The sequence below is a fragment of the Lagopus leucura genome, unplaced genomic scaffold (assembly GCF_019238085.1).
Source record: "Lagopus leucura isolate 7727_CA_CO unplaced genomic scaffold, USGS_WTPT01 Super-Scaffold_100159, whole genome shotgun sequence".
NCBI classification, from domain to species: Eukaryota; Metazoa; Chordata; class Aves; order Galliformes; family Phasianidae; genus Lagopus; species Lagopus leucura.
In genome coordinates, this window is record NW_024962335.1 from 18,812,627 (window position 1) to 18,835,038 (window position 22,412).

At 47.1% G+C, this 22,412-nt stretch overlaps 1 protein-coding gene across 4 annotated transcripts in view; it reads right to left on the bottom strand.

The window, feature by feature from the left end:
* Nucleotides 1-628: 628 nt before the first annotated feature.
* DENND2A (DENN domain containing 2A) overlaps nt 629-22,412 on the bottom strand; it is a 56,643-nt gene continuing 34,859 nt past the window's right edge. For all 4 annotated transcript variants that reach the window (XM_042889891.1, XM_042889893.1, XM_042889892.1 and 1 more), the window contains 12 exons: nt 22,081-22,268; nt 21,258-21,367; nt 20,972-21,041; nt 20,261-20,338; nt 19,620-19,760; nt 15,537-15,685; nt 7,741-7,918; nt 7,339-7,380; nt 5,886-6,003; nt 5,080-5,319; nt 4,083-4,169; nt 629-1,331 (listed from right to left, as the gene is read on the bottom strand). In XM_042889891.1, coding sequence (XP_042745825.1) covers nt 1,300-1,331; nt 4,083-4,169; nt 5,080-5,319; nt 5,886-6,003; nt 7,339-7,380; nt 7,741-7,918; nt 15,537-15,685; nt 19,620-19,760; nt 20,261-20,338; nt 20,972-21,041; nt 21,258-21,367; nt 22,081-22,268 — 1,433 coding nt within the window. In that variant the 3' untranslated portion in view covers nt 629-1,299. The remainder of the gene's footprint in view (nt 1,332-4,082; nt 4,170-5,079; nt 5,320-5,885; nt 6,004-7,338; nt 7,381-7,740; nt 7,919-15,536; nt 15,686-19,619; nt 19,761-20,260; nt 20,339-20,971; nt 21,042-21,257; nt 21,368-22,080; nt 22,269-22,412) is intronic.

A 22,412-nucleotide genomic window follows, 5' to 3' on the forward strand; every position in this document is an offset into this window, starting at 1 on the left:
TTCCACTGTTTGCTGAAGAAAGGGGCTGTTGATGTAGGAAGCTTTGGCTTCTGAAGCCTTCTGATCCCTTCAAATCCCCTCCACTCTTTTGCGAGTGGAATTAGGCTCTGCTGACCCTATCATTGGTCACCATGGCCCTCAGATGTGGGGAAGAGGCACTTCCAAACCCTCCAGCAGTCGCGCACAGCACAATGCAGAACTGGGCTGCCTGCAGTGAGGCATTCCAGCACACAGCCTGTCCCTGACACTCCCAAAGCAGAGGAGGAGATCTCCATTCAGTCCTGCATTGAGGACTGAGGACCATTGAGGGATTTCTTTCCTCTCAGCTTCAGCCAGCCCCAGGCCTGTGGAGAGCCTCAGCAGCTTACCCAGTGTTAGAATGCTTTCTAATGCCACTGAGATGTCACCAGAGGAGAACCTGCTCGGCCTGACGGGAGTCTCCACAGCCAGACCCCGCAGCTGAGCTCATCCTCAGGCTCTCTATGCACGCAGCTTGGGTGAGGGTACAAGGTCATCGGGCTCCAGAGCATGCAGGCATGGCCAAGCCAAGGGCTCAGCCACTAGATGTCTCCTCCAGTCCATAAAGGCAGGTGGCAGACACACCACAAAGACACCCCAGGGGCTGCACACCTTTTAAACCACTCACTTTTAATTATGCTGCATAAGGAAAAGACCCTCCTCGTGCCAGGACCCGATGCAGCCAGCCTGGCAGCTGGCAGGCTGATCACATCCTCAGTAGGTTTAGTGGTTCCCTCTCACCCTCAGAAGCTCCTCCTCATCAGTCCATATAATCCCTGCAGTTCTCAGCATCTTTGCACTGCAGAGACAGGTCCACACAACTCCATTGCTCCCATCCTCGGTGCTCAAGCTCTGCCAGCTCAGTCCTGTGGCAGTCCCACCGCCGTCCTGCAGCACCAGGCGGGGAGGAGGCAGGGCGAGAGGCATCGGTTAATATTTGTTCTAACCCCAATATAAATAGAAAAATACAGCAAAACGAAGAACTGATTAGCTAAGGGATCCGATCTGCTGGGCTGTCTACAACGTGCTAATGCAGAGTTCAGAGTGCTTGGTCCAGTGCATAGTACTGTCGATATCCAGAGACCTGTCCCAGCAGCCCCACTGCTGTCACATTGTCCTGTGGCACTGCACGTCTGTGTGAGCGCGTCCTGGCCACGGTCAGCTTGCCCAAGGCTGCGGGCCTCTAGGAGCAGGTCAAATGGGAATGGTGGATACATCTGATTTGTTGATGTTAAATGGTAAAGCCATTCTCTTCTGTGGAATGAGGATGTGCTCCGCTCTTTACTTTTTGTGGAGGAATTTCATTTTGCTGCCTGAATAGATGGAGAAAGGAAAAAGGGTTTCCCACAGTGACAAGCAAAATAAGTGTCACTCCCTGCTACCGTCCCAGCAAACCTGTACAGAGAAACGCTGTGTCTGCCAGCCCCAGGTCCTTACCCAACCCGTCACCCTGCAAAGTTGGAAGCAGGTGCCTGCAGCACAGGCACAGCCCTGACCATAGCCTGGGAGCGGCACTGCAGCCTGGGGCCCTGCGGGCCTCCAAGCACACCACCTAGACCCCATTTGTCCAGCAGACTTGGAAGGAGAAGGTATTACTGAGCTCACTTAGCTAAGTTACATGCTTAAGAGGCAAGGCCACCAGTCTCATGGACAATGCTTCTCCTTAAATGGTCACGAAATACTCAAGGTCTGAGGATCTCTTAGCCATGGTGTTCAACCAAGAACTTCTAATCTTGGTCTGGAGCTCTCATTACTAGAACTCTACAATTCAAAATGGATTCAAGCAAGAAGAAAATGCACAAGCAGTGGGAACAGGGACAGGTACTGTGGGAAGAGTATAAGGAAGTTGGTAGGCTATGTAGGGATTGGGTCAGGAAAGCTGAGGCCCAGCTTGAACTACACTTGGCAAGGGATACCAAGAACAAGAAGAAAGGCTTTTACAGATATCTCAACCAGAAAAGGAAGTCCAAGAGGGCATACTCCTCCTAGCGAGTGAAACAGGCAGGCTGGTAGCAACAGACAAGGAGAAGGGTGAAGTACTTAACTTCTTTTGCCTTGGTCTTCTCTGATAATTGCTTGTCACACAGCCCTTAAATATTTGGTTTGGTAGGAGAGAATTCAAGAAGCAACACTCCTCCTACTGTAAGCAAAGATCAGGTTCGTGACCACCAGAGGAACCTGAACATCCACAAATCTATGGGTCACAGTGAGATGCATCCCAGGGTCCTCAGGGAATTGGCTGATGTATTTGCCAAGCCATTCTCTATGATATTTGAAAAGTCGTGGCAATCAGGTGAAGACCCTGGTGACTGGAATAAAGGCAACATTACCAACCTGTCAGTCTCATCTCTGTGCCAGGAAAGATCGTGGAGGAGATCCTCATGGAAGCTATGCTCAGGCACATGGAAGGCAGGGAGATGATATGGGAGAATCAGTGTGGCTTCACCAAGGGCAAATTCTAAAACCTAGTGGCCTTCTATGATGGTGTCACTGCATCAGTGGACAAGGGAAGAGCCACCAGTGTCGTCTATCTGGACTTTAGTAAGGCCTCTGACACAGTACCCCACAGCATCTTCTCTCCAAATTGGAAAGATAAGATTTGATACTGTTTGATGCAGGAAGAAATGGCTGCAGGATTGAGTGCAAGGGTGGTGGTCCATTGCACAATGTCTGGATGGAGATTAGTGATGAGTGGAGTCTCCCTGGGATCGGTGCTCGGACCGACACTCTTTAATATCTTCATCAGTGATACTGACAGTGGGCTCAAGTGCACCCTCAGCAAATTTGCTGATGACACCAAGCTGTGGGGTGCAGTCAACACACCAAAGGGATGAGATGCCATCTAGAGGGATCTAGGCAGGCTTGAGCAGTGAGCTCAGGTGAACCTCATGAAGTTCAACAATTCCAAATACAAGAACTTGCACTTGGGTCAAGGTAACATCCAATACCAATACAAGCTGGGGGATGAAAGGATTAAACACAGCCCTGCCGAAAAAGATCTGGGGGTACCGGTGGATGGCAAGCTGAACATGAGCTGGCAATGTGCTCTCACAGCCAAGAAGGTCAACCACATCCTGGGCCGTGTCAAAAGAAGTGCAGTGAGTAGGGCAAGGGAGGTGATCCTGCCCCTCTTCTCTGCACTGGTGAGATCTCATCTGGAGTACTGAGTCCAAATATGGAGTCCTCAGTACAGGAGAGACATGGATCTGTTGGAGCAGAGTCCAGAGGAGGGCCAGAAACATGATCCAAGGGATGGAATGAAATGATCCTCACCCAAGTGAGGACACACTGGGCGATCTGGGGCTGTTCAGCCTGGAGAAGAGAGGCAGCAAGGTGACCTGAGAGCAGCCTTTCATTTTCCAAAGGGAAGCTACAGAAAAGAAGGGAAGGACTCTTTAGCAGGGTGTGTGGTGACAGAACAAGTGGAAATGGCTTCAAGATTAAAGAGGGGAGATTTACGTTGGATATAAGGAAAAAGTCTTTTACAATGAGGATTGTGAAGCACTGGAATGGGTTGTCCAAAGATGTAGTTGATGCCTTGTCCCTGGAGACTTTCAAAGTGTGGCTGGATCAGGCCCTGAGCCACCTGATCTAGCTGTAGGTGTCCCTATTCATTGCAGGGAAGTTGGACCAGATGGCCTTTAAAGGTCCCTTCCAACTCTAAGGATTCTGTGATTCTATGATTCAGCCTTAGGATGCTCCTGGGCAATTCCCACCATTGACCCTTCACAGAAAACCTGAAGTCTAAGGAGAATGTGTTGCTCATCCCAGCAGAAACTGCTTTTACCTCTCCTGAGTCACTGTTTACTCAGTTTCCACCTCACATCTACCTGTATCCTTTAGGATACACATAGCTCAGAGCCCACATTTTGATTCTCCCCAGCCTCCAGGCTGGAGGCAGACCAACAGCACATCAGAAGCTGGGATACATGGCTAGGCACTAACCACTTCAGGACTCACTTGTTAACAGAGCCCTGCTACCCGTCAGGAGCTCCTCTGCTGCCAAATCTCAAGGCAACAAGAACAAGCTCTGTGAGAAGCCAGTAGTCTTGCTGGTTCCTTACCAAGTCCTTTCAAGAACCGATTGACTCCACTCTGCTCCCCACTGGGAAGTGTTTCCAGGTACTCCTGAGCCCGTACCTCAAACAGACCTGCAGGAAAAAGGAAGTCAACAACTTTTATTTTGCTGTCCTATAAATAAAAGAGAGTGCATCTGAAAACACATTCTCCTAGCTTACCAGTACACTTGTACAAAGGAACAGTGTACCCAGCCTCCCCAACTCACTGAGTGCACACGCAGGACAGGAGCTCTGGTCCTTGGCTGCAGGACTTCCAGCACATAAGCCCTGCTACGACCTCCTCCCCACCACCGTAAGGCTGACTGATTTTTCTGTCTTACAAAGGGAGAGACAAAACCTCCATTTACTCTGCTACCAACACAGCCTGCACCAGCACTTACAGAATCATGGAATCATAGAATGGTTTGGGTTGGAAGGGACCTTTAAGATCATGTAGTTCCAACTCCCCGCTATAGGCAGGGACAGATCCTTCTAGACCAGGTTGCTCAAAGCCCCATCCAGCCTGGTCTTGAATCCTTCCATGGAGGTGGCATTCATAACCTCACTGGGCAACCTGTTCCAGTATCTCACCATCCTCATAGTAAAAAATTGCTTTCTCATATCTAGTCTAAATCCTCTTCCAGTTTAAAGCCATTTTCCCTCATCCTGTTGCTACATGCCCTTATAAGAAGTCCCTCCCCAGCATTCCTGTAGGCCCCCTTCACGTACAGGAAGCCCGCTATAAGGTCCCCCCAGAGCATTCTCTTCTGCAGAGCCCCAGCTCTCAGCCTGCCCTCATTGGAGAGATGCTCCAGCCCTCTATTCAACTTTGTGGCCCTCCTCTGGACCCACTCCAACAGCTTTCCCATCACCTAAACCGGCACGGCCCCTGCACAGGCACTGCAGCCTCAGCCCATGCTGCTGGAGCTGGTGGCATCTCCTGCCCCTCCTGCAAGTGACAGCAGAGGTTCCAGGAACACAGAGCCCTGGCAGAGCCCCTCACCTCTGACTCCCTGCTTCCGCAGCTCCCGTTCCTGGATGAAGCCCCCGAACATCTGAGTCTCCATGAAGACCTCCAGGAAGCGCCGGAGGCTCTTGGAAGAGACGGACTTGCGGAAAGCCTCACGCTGCAGAGTCCGCTCCTCCCGCTCGCTGGGGGTCAGGAAGAGGGAGTAGTGGCCCACGATCTCCACAAAGAAACGGACAAAGGCCTCAGACACCACCTCGTTCAAAGGGCTGGTCTCTGAGGAGAGGAGCAAGAGGCAGCAGTGAAGACAACACCATAAGGATGTGCTAGGAAAAAATGTGTTCTCTGTTACTCATTTGTATACACAAAGCCATACCAGCCTTGGGTACAAACAGAAAAGGACTGGGCTGCTATTATTTTGGAAGTAAACCAGCTTTGTCTCAGCTCCTTCTCAACTAGGATATGCCCTCAGTGCCTCTCAAACAGATGCCTCAGCCCTGTGCTATGTGTGCAGACCGTTCACTGGAGGAGTCTGCCTCCTTCATTGGTCAGCAGCAGAGAGCCTGTGTAATCCTCACCGGGAAGGATGAGTGATAGTCCCTGGAGCCACACGAAAAGGAGGGACAAAGCCAGGAAGGGGATAAGCACTGTTTATCTTTGCACAATGAGAAATGTTTCCAGTGAGATGGAACATTTAATGAAGCTTCAAGCAACATCCTGACCTACTCTAGTTTCTGTGGAACTAAACTCAGTATGAACGTAGCTTTCCTCTAAGAAGTGAATGAAGTGAACAAAAAGGGCAGGGAGAGAAGTGGTTTGACCTGAACAGCGCTGTGCCTTACCCTGCTTGCCATTCACAGAGCCCTCCTCTTTGTCACTTGCCAGCTCGTTCCTCTGCTCCAAAATGTGCTCCAAGGCGACCTGCAGCTTTCGGGGCAGGATGGAGTCCTCATCTTCCATCTGCAAAACAGAAACAGCCACCTCCTGAGGGCCTGGGGCCAGGACACGGCCAGCTCCTGGGTTATGTCCTATCTAGTTTCTGACACGGCAGGGAGAGCACTAAAAGCAAACGGTGTGGAGAAGGAAAGGGTGATACACTGGGCACTTTCCCAGCACCTTCCTGTCAAAACGTGGAGAAGCAGGCGAGGAGGATGTCTTTGCCCAAATACTACTCTAGCCTGTGAGAATTCAGATGTCCAACCTGGAGACTACCTGGCAGGGCACATCCATCTGCCTGTGAGCCCTCCCAGCACCATGAAAAAGGCTGAGCTGAACAATGCTGGCGTGCAGCCAGGCAGGCGCAGCCGCTCGCCTGGCTGTACTCAGACGCCGATCGCGTTAAGGAGGCTCAACAATTCCCGCAGAGCAACCGAAGCCAGGAACTGCCTGTGTGTGTGAGCTCTCACCAGCTCCTGCTGACAAAATGTGACTCAGCTTATGTTTCTCAAGGAGAGGTGCGAGGTGGAGCATTTGACCCCACATCTGCTGCCAGCTGAAAGGATGCAAACGCAGTTCCTGCAGCTCAGGGAGCTGGTGAGCCAACACTGCACTGAAGGAGTGGTCTTTGCCCACGTGCTGCTTCCCGCAGCAGGAGGTGCTCTCCTCCCACTCCACTGAGGCACGGGTTAGACCTACGCAGCCAGTGCTTCTCAGCCATTTGAGGAAGAGCTCAGGGTCAAAGCTAACTTCTAGGGTCAGGAGCATGTTCTGTTGTCTGTGCTTTCCTCTTAAATACCCATCTCCACTCCATGACGAAGGGAAGCAAAAATCAGCAGGCAATCTTGTCCATGCAGTTAGATCCCTATTTACCAGCTTCCGACTTGTGACTCAGTCAGTACAAGGACTGGAAAAGAAATCACAGACGTCATTCCTGGAGCAGGAATGATACAAAGAAATAATCAGGTGATGATTCTGCATCCCTGCTCAGCCAGGGTCTGTGAGAAACAGACTGGGAAAGCCATGGCCTTCTGGGAGCCTCAAGTACTGAGCTGACGCTTTTCAGCTCTGCCCTCAGGATGACAGAGAAGGACCTGCAGTGCTCAAATGCCATCCTTCCCTCTTTAAAAACAGAGAGAGAGAAAGCACAGTGATTCAGTTCTCAGCATCTGTGGTTTGGGACTGTGATACTACCTGAGGACACAGCAATCACTGTAACACTTCTAACCACAAATCTCACCCCACTTTTTGTGGGAAGTAAGCAATGCAGCCAGACAGGCAGGTCAGCAAATCCAATCAAGGTAAGGTGTGATGGAGAAATGAAACAGAACATGGAAGATGTGAAATAGTTCCACTCACCTGTCTCAGAAACCGGTTATTCACAAGGTCAACAACAAGGACCTAAGAATGAGAGAGAAAGAATGAAAGCAGTAAATCACTATTTCCGTCATCAGAGTTTATCTTCATCTACAACTGGTCTAGAGGAAACACTTGAGCCCTGGCCCTGCTCCTCCTAACCACTGCAGCAGCTGGAGGGAGCACCCAGGGTGAGCCAAGAGGAGCCCTTGTTGTGGCTTTCTAGCAGCTTCACCACTAACCACAGAACAGCCTGGACAAGAAGAGCCTGCCATCCCAGCCTCTTCCATCACTCCTCGCTCCTCAGCTCTGCCATTAAAAAAAACAGTCATACATGCCCAGCAGCCTTTCTAGGCCAGAAGACAGCTGAGCCTGCTGGAAGAAACACTGTTAAGCACGGCTCACCTCCTCCACCGGGAGCTCCTTCAGACGGGGCAGGGAGCTGGAGAGCAGGCCGATGAGGAACGGGGTGGGCGAGCACACAATGTCGATCATGGAAGGCGGCAGCACGGGGATGTAGGTGTGCTGCCAGGTAAAGGGGTACAGGAGGGCCACTGTAGCATGGCAGCACTTGGAGAGGGTGCTGGAAAACAAGGCACAACCCAGAAAAACAGCGCATCAGTCAGGAGGTGAGTGGCACCCACTGGCAACAAGGGTTCTTTCAGTCATTCCCTGAGTGAGCTCCATAATTTACTAAGCACATTCCCAGATTTCTGTTCCCAATTTTCAACTTCAGGTGCAATGACCTGTGACAGGAGCCCAGGTTAGGAAGGATAATTGTGCCCCATGCACACATGACAAGAGACCCACCCCACTGAACACCTACCCTTGCCCCTCCAGCGTCTTGACAGGAAATACCCCATGGATGTGGGGCCTTCTGTGCCACTGCCCTTCATTGGAGAAATGAGTTTATTCTCCCACAGCATTCCTCTGCAACTGTTCCCATGGGAAAGCCACAGGTTTGAATGCACAGGGGCTGTGCTGTCCAGAACAGGATGCTCTAGCCTGCCCCTCAGCTTGTGCACTGCACCTGCTTTGCCTTTGGGCAACCCTCTCCACGCCAATGGCATGCTTTCCTACATCTCCTAGGCACACTGACAGTTCTCAGTGCCAAGCTGGAGTGAAAGAGGAAGGAGGACACGGAGGTTTGCAGCCAGCAGAGCCCGCCAAGATTGCTCAGAACCACGGCAAACAGGAAAGTGAAACCCAAGGAGGGGAGCACGTGGCTGGGCTCCATGCAGTGCTGCATGTGGCTCAGGGAACTGTAATATGCCTTCTTCCTCCTTCAAACCCTCACAGCAGCTTTGCTTTAAATGCCACTGTGGTCAACTCCCAGGAAGACCTGGCCAGAAGCCCCAGTGACTCCCCAGCAGCCGACTGCAGGCACACACAGAGCTGCCTGCAGGGCACCGGTGACCCATCTGCCCTGGGTCTGGGAGCACTTGCATGCATTGAGGGAGGAGGAAAGCTCACCGCTAAAAATGGTGTAATAACTAACATCATCTTGTTTTACTAGCATCCAGGCCCCAAAGGCTGAAGGAGGGGAGAAGGCTGGTGCAGCCTGGAGGAACCACGTGGCTAGGAAACGCCAGCAGCTGGTTTGCATTAAACTCCACAGGGGAACTCACATCGAGCAACCCGGATCTGGCAGTTTATTGCTGACTTGAAATGAGAGGGAAGGGGGGAGATGGGTGTGGGCTTGCTCCTCTTGCTCCAGTGAAGTCTGATGACTGCAAATCCCTGCCCAGCAATGCTAACACGAGCTGAATGCAGTGCCGTGGCTGCAGCTGGCTGGCTTTCAGCAGATACATTCAGTTCAGCAGAACATGATTATGATTGCTTGATTATGATTGCTGGGACATCAGCAGAATGCAGGCAGTAAACATCATTAACCACATGACACTTTTTGGAGATAAATCCCAGAGGAGGGGCTGGAATGTGCCTGACGTGGGAACTGTACTAGGACTGCAGCAGGTAGGGAGTGGGTGCCTGGGAGGGACCCCTGGGATGTGCATGCTGAGGACATCTCTTTTCAAGATAGATGCCATTTTCTCTGTGCTCACAGAGTTTTGTCTTAAGTGGTACTCTATAAAAACAAAGGAAAACCTTTCAAAATTGGTGTCACAGACCACTATCTCTAAACCTTTAGAGAGGAAAACCAAAGCCAGTTTCCCATCCTTGCTCAGGAAGCTGTCAGAGCATCCTTTTCCCTTCCCAGTGTAACAACCAAACACACACACAAAAAAAGCAAAACTAAAGCCAACCCAAACCAACACCCACAGAAAAAATGTGGGACCAATATCAGAGCAGATTGCTTTCCTTGTAGCTTTAATGAATGCCATACCTGAAAGGAAAGGCAGCAAAAGTAGACGTTCCATCTTAAGAGTGCACCCAAGATTAATGACACTCTTTAAAGTCTGTCTTCTTCATGGTGGTGCTACATGTACACCCAAGTGGAAGTGTTACCAGTTTCACCTTGTCACAAACCCTTGATCTTGAAGGCACATTTGACTCACCTGCCTAGAAGGCACTTAACAGCACATGAACAACAAGAAAGCCTTTGTGGTTCCAGACAGCTCCAGGGAAGAACAGTGTGCAACTGAGGTATGTGATTATTGATGGCACACTGAGATACTATGGCCTGCTGTCTCCCAGTGTATTTACTGTGGCTTGCTCTTCCTCCAGCCCTGCACTCAAGTTCCAGATTACACATGGTACGTGAGAGCTTAAGTGGGAGGAAAGATGGCTGAGGTCCAGTTAGAGAAAGTCACAGAGCTGTGCAAGTTGTATGTGCCGTGCTGTGGGAAGCAAAACAGATCACTTCCCCTTCCAACTTTCCATCTGTGGCTGTCTCCTCACCTCCAGGATAAACTTCACTCTGCTCTGAAACACTTCTCACCACAGAAGGAATTGCCACTGCAGAGGACTGTTGGGGTTGAGGTCTGTGAGCCTCCCTTGAAGGCAGAGCAGTTCAGATGTGGGCACAGAGCGGTACCACTGAAGCATCTCTTCTGCACATGATTCAGCCAGATATCCTCTGTGAGAAGTCTCAGGAAGCTGCAGCTTGCCAGGAGCCCAGCACCCCCTTGCACCTTCAGAATGACTCAAATCTAAGCTCTTTCTTTTTCCTACATAAGACATTTGAGAAAGCACTAACTGATCGTCGAATCATGCCAAGATTGCTGATCCACGCAAGAGAATTCAGTCTGATAAATTCCTTTTATGCCATCTGTGCAAGTGTGTATTTTTCAGCCATCAGCAATAGCCGAGACTGAACCACACCACAGTCACAGCATGGCACATACCTGTCTGAGTAGAAAGTGAATAAGGTCACTGAAGTTCTGGGCACCATTCAAGAGGCTGGATGCCTCTTTTTGTGCTATGTGCTTGTCTCTCAACTCAACTGTGACAGTTCAACACACTCAAGGCACTATTTAAATCAGTAAGCTCTCAGCTTCTTCTCCCAGTGCTCTTACACCAAAAGGGCAGGCAATGCCTTTGGGTAGCTACAGTGCCCCTCCTGAAACTCCCACCAAAACCCTGAAATCCCAGCACATATGCATTACAGCCATCACAAGGGCTGCTGTCATTTGAACAGTACTGATCCAGGGTGATGTGTTGGGCTTGGAACACTCCAGGTGCCAACAGAAGTTAAAAGGTCTATCAGTGTGATAGCAGGGTGGTCTGGGGGGTGCCAGGCACTAATTTCAGGCTACAAAAGTTCACTAACAACTGTTCAAAATGAGGAACAGACTCTATTTTTAAGGCCTCTGGTTTCAACAGCAAATCCTTAAAATATCACCAAATACTAAAGAACACTGTCAAGATCATTCACAGCTTGTCAGATCGTGGCTGAGCTGTATTTCTGGTGCTCCTTGCACAGGAGCTCGCAGGAGACAGTGACTGAGTTATTGCTAGTACAGTGGCTAAAGAATATCAAAGGACACAAGGACACAAAGAACCATGTCATACTCTCTCCCTATAGGGCTGATTTGGATATTGACTGACATTCAGATCTCCCTGGCTGAGCGCTTCCTTGATCAGACCAAAGATACCACAGCAACTTGTTTGCTTATTCAACAGGCCCTACCACCACACAGCATCCTACACAGAAGTGCATTTGCAAAAGCAAACACAGCTGTTGCTTTTCTCAGTAGCCACCTTGTACGGAGGTGGTCAATATGGAATCTGAACAAAACAGCTGCAACCACGCAGAAACTCTTCTTCCTCTCCTGGGGAAACTTGCTCCAAGACTAGGTTGACTTGCTCTAAAAAGACACTGACAACATGAAACAGCTTCTAAGGGAGAATGTTAGCCTGATCAGTTTGAAAGAATGATAGAACATCCCAAGCTGGAAAGGACCCATAGGGAACATCGAGTCCAACTCCCGGCTCTATACAGTAACAGCCAAAAAGTTCTGATTCTGTACTGCATATGGAAGCAAATCATTTGATCATTTTCTTCCCAAATTGCAGACCGAATACAGGCTTTTCAGCTTTGAAAGCAAGCACATCTGCTAAAAAGTCCAGCTAGCTGATCTTTCCTTGGGTTTGGCACACTTACCAAATTTCTGAAAAATACTGTTGAATCAATCAGCCTTTTGGAGCTTAATGCTGGTAAGTCCTTTGGTCTCTGCACCAGCCAAACTGCTGGAAATAGGCTGGCATTTTGTGATTTAACATGGCTTGATTACCTTATTTTTATTTCTTTATAAGCTCTGCTACAGTAGGATTTACTTTACAAACACCTTTGGATTTCTGACGCTGCATAACATCTGGATTTACTTATGTCGGATCACAGAACTGGTTCACAATGTTTGAGAGACCCATGAGCTTCCAAACCTCGGACCGTGACTTGGCGAAACCCACCAGGGTGATGCTGGGTCCCACCATGGGTGGGGATGGCCACCATCTCCCAGGGATTGATTAATAAGAGAGGTTCGTGCACACAAAGAAGCAAACAAAAAGGGTCTCGGAGGAGAGTGCTATTACCTGACATGGAAATGTCCCTGTTGGGCTTCTGCTTCTCCCCAGCCACAGCACAAAACCAAGAAATCCAGGAGGCTGTGCTGACAGGCACAGATCAGACCACATTTGAAGCCCATGGAAAGGGCTGCTTTTAATCTTTTCTTGAGATGACCACATTTAAAGTATCTACTCTACTTCAAATCTGCATTTGATAACAATGGCCACTTTGTGTTGTTGACACAGCTGTGGTTTCTGGCAAGGGCGGATGCAATTGCTCGAGTTGCTCAGATCCACAACAGGCTTTTGAGGAGATCTGGAAAAAGGATGCCTTGATTTGAAGCCCGTGTACATTTTCCAATTTACAAAGTCCTATGAATCTAACACATCTCCCTCGGGGCACCAAAAGCCGCCCAGCTCCATGCACCTTGGAACATCGGCCTACTTTTGTTTGGAAGACGCCCTTCGAAATGCTGCCCTTTGATGCCCCAAGCATGAGTGCAAATGAAGGCAGGCATGGCTACAGAGATCAGTTTTAAACACGGTTTTAACACAGTCACTCTTCCTGGGTTGCAAGCGAATGTATACTCCAGTCTCCATAGCAACAGAGAAAAAAACAACTAATATACCAAATTCTTTCCTTTTCCGCTGCCAAGCGTTGGACTGACAGGTCTTTAAAAAACACTCAACATTCATTCTTAAGATGGAAAAGACAAAGTATTTCACTTGCTGTACACTTGTTAGATGCATTTTTTTGGCTCAGCTTCAAAACATTTCACAGTTCACACAGTATTTGGCAAAAGACCTTTCAGCTCTCTTCCCCAGAGACTGATTTGATAGCAATTAAGAGACACAAATACATTGCACGCATTATTTTCCCCACTGCTCATACCCATACATACCTTACAGCCACGTACAGATAGTTATTGATAGTGCCTACATGAAGAACTGCAAATTACATTTATCAGGCATCTTTCACCATGTCACCTGCACTCGCCCCGCTAATCCATCTCAGCTGGATTACTTCTAGCATTCCAAACCCCTGAGCAGTTCAGAGCAGCTGCTTTTATCGTTGCTTTTTTTTTTTTTTCCTTCCCTTAAGCTATTGCCAAAAAATGTTTCTTTTCTTTCTCCTGAAATTGGCGTTTTCACCCTTCAAGTAAATACGATTTAGTACTCATTGAGTTCAATGTGTTCCTGTCCCAGGAAAAGCACCATTTGGACAGAAGACCTCATATCGACAGAACTGTTAGCATTCAGAACATGGAATTTCCACCAACAAATACAACAGATTGTTGACCTCTCAGTTACGAAAGACTCTCCACTCCTGCGTACTCAAGCCATTGCCTGGATTAAAAACACAACAGTTTACTTCATTTTCAGGGTTGTTTCCTTTGTTTTTTGTTTTTCAAGCCTTTGCAGTCCTTTAGAGTCATTTTCAAGGTTTTCTTCACAACGATAATCAAAGAAAATTCTTGTTTTGTGAAAGGAAAATAAAAATTCTGACCATCCCAAAATTGCTTTATGTTAGGAGCAAGGTCTTCTCAAACACACCACTTACTAAAAGCCTTGCAGACAGCAATCGATATTTGGGCCTACGGTACCCAAGATCTTTAAAATATGACTTTTTTTTCCCCACAGAAGAATGCCGTTTGTGTTGTATTTGGAAACTTCTAGAAAGTATGATCCCAATGCTTTCTCCTGTTCTTTTTTACAGGCCTAGGAAGCTTGATTCATTACTGAAGATCCTGTATGTATTGACAGAAGATAGAGGAAAAAAACAAATCCATAGAAGCGATTGAAAGATATCCCATAACACAGACTGCTCAGAACACCGTGTGCTGTCAGAAAAACATTCAGTACAAAGAGATCTGATGACTGAAAGTTCATTTTAAAGTGATGACTTAAAATGCAAAAAAACACCAAAACATCCAACGCCATGCACCCTACCATACATTCTTAACACCCTGTCCCTCACAGAGATCACAATGTCCTTAATAGCTTTTCCCAGAATGTAAAATTTATCCTTTAGTGAAGGAGAAAAACCTCAGAAAACAAAGCCTGTCATCATAAATTATAACATAAATCATATACACTCTGTGGAAATATACAGTGGATAAATTCTGTTTCAAACGCAAACCTGAATGCTCTGATACCTTACAAGGCTTAAATACCCAGAACACTAAACATCTATGCATACAACATATCGGTGATTATAAAAAACTAAATTTTCCCCTCCCCAGCTCAAGGCGGCTGCCAAAAAACTGCAAATGGGCTGTGCTGCCGTGATGCTCCAGCACCCCTCTCTGCAGCCGTTCTGTCTGAGCTGAGCTGCCATGAGGAGTCCTGGAGCCCTGTAGCATGATTTTTTTCCCTTAGCTTTCCTGCAGAAGGAACCTCCCCATCTTTTGCCCTGGCACTCAGTCCCATGGCTGCAGCCTGTTGGCTGTAAGTTGTGAAAAGAGACAGCTTAGGGGTAGTGTATGTGCCTGAAACCCGAGCTCGCTCCTAAGTGTCATTATTCATCCAAGCAGCTTTTCCTTCCCCAGCCCTGGCGAACTCTCCTGCCTAAATCCTCAAGTGCTTCGAGGGCTGGAGAGCTGCCAGCCACCAGCTGCACAAGATCTTAAAGAAACCTGGGCCGATTTTTCTAAATTAAGAGAGTAAATTTAAAAAAAAAAAAAAAAAAAAAAGCAAATTGAGCACACATAAAAATAGAAGGGGAAAGTCCTCTGTCTCATTTCCCCTTGCTGCATCTTTTACTTTCATCCCTCGCAAGAAAGAAGTCTTAAGGGAAAAAACAATATTAAAATTCAAGCTGAAGTTTAAAAGATTTCAGAAACAAATCTTGTGGCATCGGGGAACAAAGCAGAAGGGACAGCTCTCCCTGCCTGAAGCCTTCTCTCTGGAAATCCAGCACAGCTCAGTGGGGAACACTGCAGAACCGTGGAGCAAGACAGGCTTTGCTTTCTCGGTACCAGTGCTCCACTCTGAAACCATGCAGAGAATAGGGAATTTGTTTTTCCCCGTAGATGGGAAACTGCTCACTTCTTGTAAGCTGCAAAGTAAAATTACAGTGAGCGCCCCACTCCTGGGAATTACAGCCCTACTTACATCAGATATAAGTTGGAAAAGAGCAGAGAAGAAAAAAGAACAGGGCAAAGAGATCAGAGCCTGCAGCCTTCTCAGCCTTCCTTCCTTAGCAGCATTTTGTTGAAAATAATGCAAGAGGGTACCTGAGCTTGTCTGCAATGAAGATCACCCTTCTTTCCAGGAGCAGGGAGGCGAAGACCCTGCTCAGGTGCCGCACGCTGAGGGATGAAAACAAGGACTCAAAATCAACGTGCTCGAGCCTGGAGTCAAGAGGCCGCCGCAGCTCAATGACCTTTTGGAGAGAGAAAGACCACAGGTCAGTCAGCTCTCACCATCCGCTGGTGCTGTGGGAGCAGGACCTTGACAGGTATGTAAGCAGCTAACAAGCATTACTGGCTGTGCTGGCAAACACCACTTGATGTTCAGCCCTCAAACACAAACTTTCCAAAGGCCTCCCACAGATTGTTCTTCCAGATGATGCTCAGGACCATCCAGAGTCCACCTCAATGTGCACAGCGTGGTACCAACCACAAGTATGCCCTACTGGGCTGAGGACAGGGAGCTCTTCATAAGGAGGAAAACCAGTTTGTGTCCAGCTAGGAATGGTTTCCAGGCTTTCTCTCACTCTGGCAGCAGTTGCACAGAGCCTTTACCATTTTCACTCTTACTTTTACAGATGCTTTTTATTTCTGGATGTCTGACCTACTGACTATAAACTTCTATACCATTACAGAAAAGAGTAACCCATAAGCCTTTTCCTTTGTTCACAACTACTTCAATAATTTCTGTCACACCTTGGCCCTTCATACTCTTTGTCTTACAGACAGATATTCCTAAGTTGTTCTTGAAAACCCCCAAAGCCAGATACCTTACAAACCCCATAATAAAATCTCTAATTCTATATAACCCTGACCAACACCAAGCCTCTAGCTGATCTATCTCAGTGGCAAAACACACCCAGTTGCTTGTTGTTCTACCCTCTTTATGCTCTCAGAACAACAGGTCACCTCCCACTCTATAGGAAACTTCTCAGATACTGTTTATTAACACCTGTCCCCCTGTGTTCTTTGTTTTCTGTATAAAGCAAACCATTCTCTGGAGCTTTGTATTTTCTAAACCACTTAGCAATTGGAACTACATTTCTGGGGCTTTCTCCTAGTGTTTACATTTGTTTTGAAAGCAATACTCTAAATAAATCTCCCCTGATGCTGGAGAGTAGGAAAATCACTCTCCTTCATTAATCATTCTTTCACTTTCTTTCACAACACAGGAATCCATCTTGATAACATCATTGTTACTTCTGCTTATTTTATGAGTCCCTACAGCACAAGCTCCTTTTCTGAGGTACTATTGTTCATTCTTACTTGCACATTGTATCAGACTACTGATTTCCTCTTCAGAGCATTTTGCTCCATATTTGTATCCATATTGAATTTCAGACCAAATCTCCCATTAAGCACAGTCGTTTTGAGTTTTAATCCCTAACTCTCCAAAGTGCCTGCACCCCATCTCTGTGCTGTCATCTACCAATTGTACAAATGTGGGCTTATGCCATCAGCAAGATAACTCATGAGCAGTATGGATCCTAGAAACAAAACAGCTGAAATGTTCTCAGGCTGTCAAGCACACAACTGGGAATTTACTCCTCAATTGCAGGTTTTTAACCAGCTATGCATGTGCTCTGCAGTAATTTAATTTAGTCTGCATTATTCTGCTTGGCTGACAAGAATATCAACATGTCCTGCTATGCTGAAGCCTTCCTACGTTTCCTTAAAAAGCATTCCACATTCTCCTATCTAGAGCAGGTACTACAGAGATGAAAACAATGTGAGTTTAACACCACTCTCTTCACAAATCCGAAGTGACTACTTCTCCCTACTTCATGATCCTCTACACACATATAAGCTGAGTATGTATTTTGTTCCTTCGTACTTTAGCAGTCAAAGTTAGGTTGACCCTGTTAGATTTCCATGTATCCTTCTCACTTTTGAATACAGACACGAGGCTTACCCTTCTCTGCTCTACCGGGACTTGCTGTTCTCGGAGCTTGCAAAACAGCTGCTTTTGCAACACAGTAAAAAACACATCACTGCAGTTGTTTTTCACAGAGCCATACCCTGAGCGTCCTCAGCTCCCAATTACTCTAAAATAACTAAGCTGTCTTTAGCTAACTCCCTCCTATTCTGCCCTGCACCACCAACCTTTCATTATTATTAACAGCATTAACTATGTGATTGTAAATAATCTTCCTGGGCCCATCACCACAAGAAAGACATTGGGGCCCTGCAGTGTGTCCAGAGAAGGGCAACGGAGCTGTGAGGAGTGTGGAACACAAGTCTGATGGGGAGTGCCTGAGGGAACTGGGGTTGTTCAGTCTGGAGAAGAGGAAGCTCAGGAGAGACCTCATTGCTCTCTACAGTGACCTGAAAGGAGGTTGTGGTGAGCTGGGGGTCAGCCTCTTCTTCCACATAACAGTGACAGGGTGAGAGGGAACGGCCTCAGTATGCACCAGAGGACGTTCAGGTTGGATATCAGGAAACATTTCTGCTCAGCAAGAGCGATGCTGCAGTGGCACAGGCTGCTCAGAGAAGTGGTGCAGTCACCATCCTGGAGGTGTTCAGGAGCCGTGTGGATGTGGCACTGAGGGACGTGGGCAGTGGGCATGGTGGGGATGGCTGGTGGTTGGACTGGGTCATCTTAGTGGTCTTTTCCAACCTTAATGTATTCCTTCTGAAGAATGAAGCATAAAAAACCACATAGAATACGACAGTATGTCTTCACTTGCCAAACATTAAAGGCTTTCTCATATTAAGAAGGAGAAATGAATCCAGAATTAGCATTCAGTATTTCTCCATTTCTCTTGTCCTTCCACTGTATTCACAGATCCTCTCTTATTTGCCTGTGTTTCAAAGGAAATTAGATTCCTAGTAGTCATGCTCCCACTTGGTTCCTTCCGTTTGCAATAACTTCTGAATTCCCAGCTGGCCAGTTTCCCATTTCAGTGAGCAGGGGTCCCAAAGACAACTAAATTCTGCACGTCTGCAGAAAAATAAGCCGCCTACAGAGGGGAGTTGCATGCATACAGCACAGCATCCCTGATGAGAAAGAGGGGCAGTGCAGAGCACAGCCTGTACACATCCTGCTTTGCAATAGTTTCCCTGTGCATGGCACTTATACACTGACAGGATAGATGGCATGGAAACTGCTTCATGCACACAGAAGAACAACTGTGAGGAAGCAAGTTTCACTCATTTCCCTGTTTGCAGATACCCATCTTTTCTTTTATGTCCTCTGCAGGCCACAACTCATTTTAGCCTTTGTTTATTTCCATTTTGATCCTTGTGTGGTTTACTGTTCTTCACATTAGATTTTAGCGACAAGTATACTTATATTGCTAGATAAACTAGAGCCAGCTGTTTTTGTTTGCTTAAGGAGACTGCTGACACTCTGTACTGGGAATGTTACCCCTTAGACAGGACCTTCATCAACTAGCTCTCTTTCCTGTTGCTCATATTTAGGGCCTAACAGGAAGCATGGCCAAGATCAGATTCAGTTTAGCTACCTCCATCTGCCCACAGTCCTTCAATGCAATCCCTCAGATCTCTAAACTCTTTAAAACCCTTCCCTTAACAACATCACGTTGTGGGAGATACAAAATGTACCCTCATCTCCATGCTGTGAAAATGCTGTTTTCAAAGGCTGTAGCATTGTCCTTGTGTAATTTCAGATACTTTTTACTGGAACTTCCTATTCTGTCCTACACCAATAGTGATTCTGCATTAAGGATCACAGAATGGCTTAGGTCAGAAAGGACCTTAAAGATCATCTAGTTCAGTGCCCCTGCCATGGACAGGGTTGCCAAGGATGCTGGAGCACAAGCTATTGATCAAGAAATTAAGCATATGGGGAGTCTTGAGCAGACCCAAATGTATACACTTTGCAGCATGGAATCTGCCAGTCTGTGCCACTTGGCCTCAGGGCCAATGCCTTGCTTCATTTCACCACCTTGCTGATATATCCACACGTTCAGTTTTACCACAATTTCCTTTTCTATTCTGAAACCATTGGAAAACTCTCCATGTCACCCTCTCCAGTCTGCAGTCTTACTCCTTTGTTTCCTCCCACAAAGCTGCCAGACAATCTGCCATTCAAGAGCATCTCTGGTCCCAACTTTCAGCCGCCATTTGCTGGCCCAACTCTCCTTCCCTTTAGGCTGGTGTTTTTACCTCTGTTCCTGAGCCTGGCAAGAAGTTCTTGACTGTAATTGTCCGGCCCAAAGCTGGGAAAGGTGCCTCCATGACGCTCCTCATAAGAGGCTGCACTAAGGCTGGAGAAATGCCTCGTCTCTTCTCGACCTCATCCAAGATCTGGAATCAAACCAAGAAACCACAAAAAAAACCCAATGTAAAATAGGAAGAAGGCAACAGTGGAATGGAGTGCAGCAGAAATTTACATTATATTCTTAGCCCAACACTGACACAGAGCCTCAACTCAACTAAGGAAGAAGGTAACATGGGATTGAAAGCCTTTTGTCTTCCTCAGCAAGAGAAATCCAACTCCAGCAAGGTCAATGGAAGGCTCACAACGCCCAAACTTCCTATGACCTTCAGAGTCAGGACTCCAGGAAGTTAAGTGCTCATGTTCTGGTAGCTGTGCTGTACAAACAAGGCAACAGCTGACAAATTATTTTTCCTTTAAACTGCATTGAATTTAATTGTATTTAACAGGTTCTGAAATTAGCATGCAGTTGCCTTGCCAACACCATTTTTAGTGTTTCTCCAGCCATCAGCTTCCCTGATTTCCATTCTTTTGGCATGGACGTCATTTTTGGGTCCCTCTTGCCCTACTGCAAAAATTCCCCACTCACCTTAGAAAAGAGATTGAAGCATCCAAGGCGACTCACAATGCAGTAAACTTCTGGGAGGCGCTTCCCTTTCCCACTGGGCTTTCAAGACAAACACAAATACACACACACAGAAAACGAGAAGAAAACATCAGAGTCATAGCTACTTCAGAGACAGAGCACCTGGTCTCTTAGTTCTGCAGCTCACTGACTGGCTCAGAAACCAGCACATTTGACAGAGTGCTGCGGATGACAATATCTTAAGTCTGGCTCTAAACAATGGCAGTCTATAAATTATAAACAGGGGAGAAATGGGCACATCCATGGTATGATCCAGACCTACTTAAGTGATCAACACAAGGTAAGCTGTTCCACAGGGACATCTCAGCCTGCAGGACCAGTACTGTTCTAGACAACTGTTCACTAGCTATCTAAACCTAAGGGAGAGAAACTCTGTCTTCAGTTTAGTGGTAAAAAAAAAAAACAGTCTATGATCATAGTGTTACGCATTGGTGCAAGGAAAAGACAAAAGTACTACGTCTGGAGTGGAGAATGACATTTAGTGAGAGACCTTGGCACTGAGAAGAGCAGAATAGAACGAAGTTGTTCTGCTGCCGCCCTTTCCATACGAAAGAGAAGGGCAGCAGCTTTCTACTTTCCACAACAGGTGACAGTGGTATCAGCTCCAGAGAAGGCTGCATCTGTTCTGCTAGATGAAAAAGAAGAGATAATTACCAGCAGCCTCCTACAGTATCCAAAACGCCTGCTTCCATCTTCCCCGGTCAGGACAAATGAGAATGTCTCACTGCAGAAAGAGAAACCAGAATAAGAAGGTACTCATCACCCACACAGAAACTCTCTGACATAGAGATGAATTCACTCAACCCACAATCTTTTTGCATTTCCAATACGCCCTCTCAGGGCTCTGCCAAACCTTCTACCACAACGGCTCTCACATTTAATTAGCTCAATACATAAATCCATTTCTCATGAGTCAGGATACAAAGTACAGTACTTTTACCTGGCAAACTGATGGATGGGGGCCCAGTCCTTTGCATCAGGAAAGCAAAACTGGGGAATAGCTTTCAACTGATCTTCTGCCTCGCGCATGAATTTGAATGAGCGCTCAAGCTAGTTGAGAACAGAGAGAAAGAATGTTTCCAATTAGTCATGTGGGGATGGAATGACTTCAAATATTTTTCCTGTGACAAATGAAGAGGTGATGACAGAGGCTAAGCTTCTGCCTGGAAGATATTAAAATTTCTGTGATTCTGGCTCACCTAATCTTTAGATATCTTAAAGTAACTCTGTACCCTCAATTCCACCAAGTTCTGTGTCTGCAGCACCTGCTCCTGCTCAACTGTGACTTCAATCTGGGACACGTGTTCCAGCAAGGGACCAGATACATAAAGTCTAGGGAAACTCTGGGTATATCATCTTTACAAACATGCTGTCACACCGGCTCTCTGTTTTTCTTATTTCTCATTCTGTATTTTCAGCTAGACTACTGGCAAAATATGTGCCTTCCCTTTAAGAACAGATCATCTCCCAAGCATCATTCTTCCTTAAAGAAAAAAATAAAATGAGGAGAAAGTAATAGCTACATGAAAGTCATAGCCAAAAGCAGCAAAAGATCTGACTCAGCAGCTCTTTCAACAGCATGTTGAATGTCATGACAATTCTCAAGAGGCTACTGCAGCCCCTCTACCTTCCATGTTACAGTGCCACAGCAGAGGGGTTACTAATTCAACATGTGACCAACAGAAATGCTGTGGTTCTCCAGCTGTGTGGTGCACCATGCACTCTGAGACACGCTACCCAGAGCTTCCTGACAGGCACCACACCTTCAGAGGGAACTGCTGGGTAACCTCAGGGACGTAGGCAGCTCCAGCCTGCTTCTTGTGCAGTGACACCACGACGAAGTACTCAAACAGCTGCCTCTCTTGATACTCAATCAAGTCCCGTTCCAAGGTTTGATACCGCGGCGTTTGCTTCAGGCGAGATTTCACGTGGACAAGGCGCTGGCTGTGAGCTACGACAATGAAGAGTAGAGACTGTCATTTTGTCTAGTGCTTTGCACAGAGCACCAACAGTACTTTGCAGACTTAAAACTGCCTCACTGCATTTATTTTGTTAGCAGCTGAGCAAGAGGAGGGAACCTTGTGGAAGTCCCTAT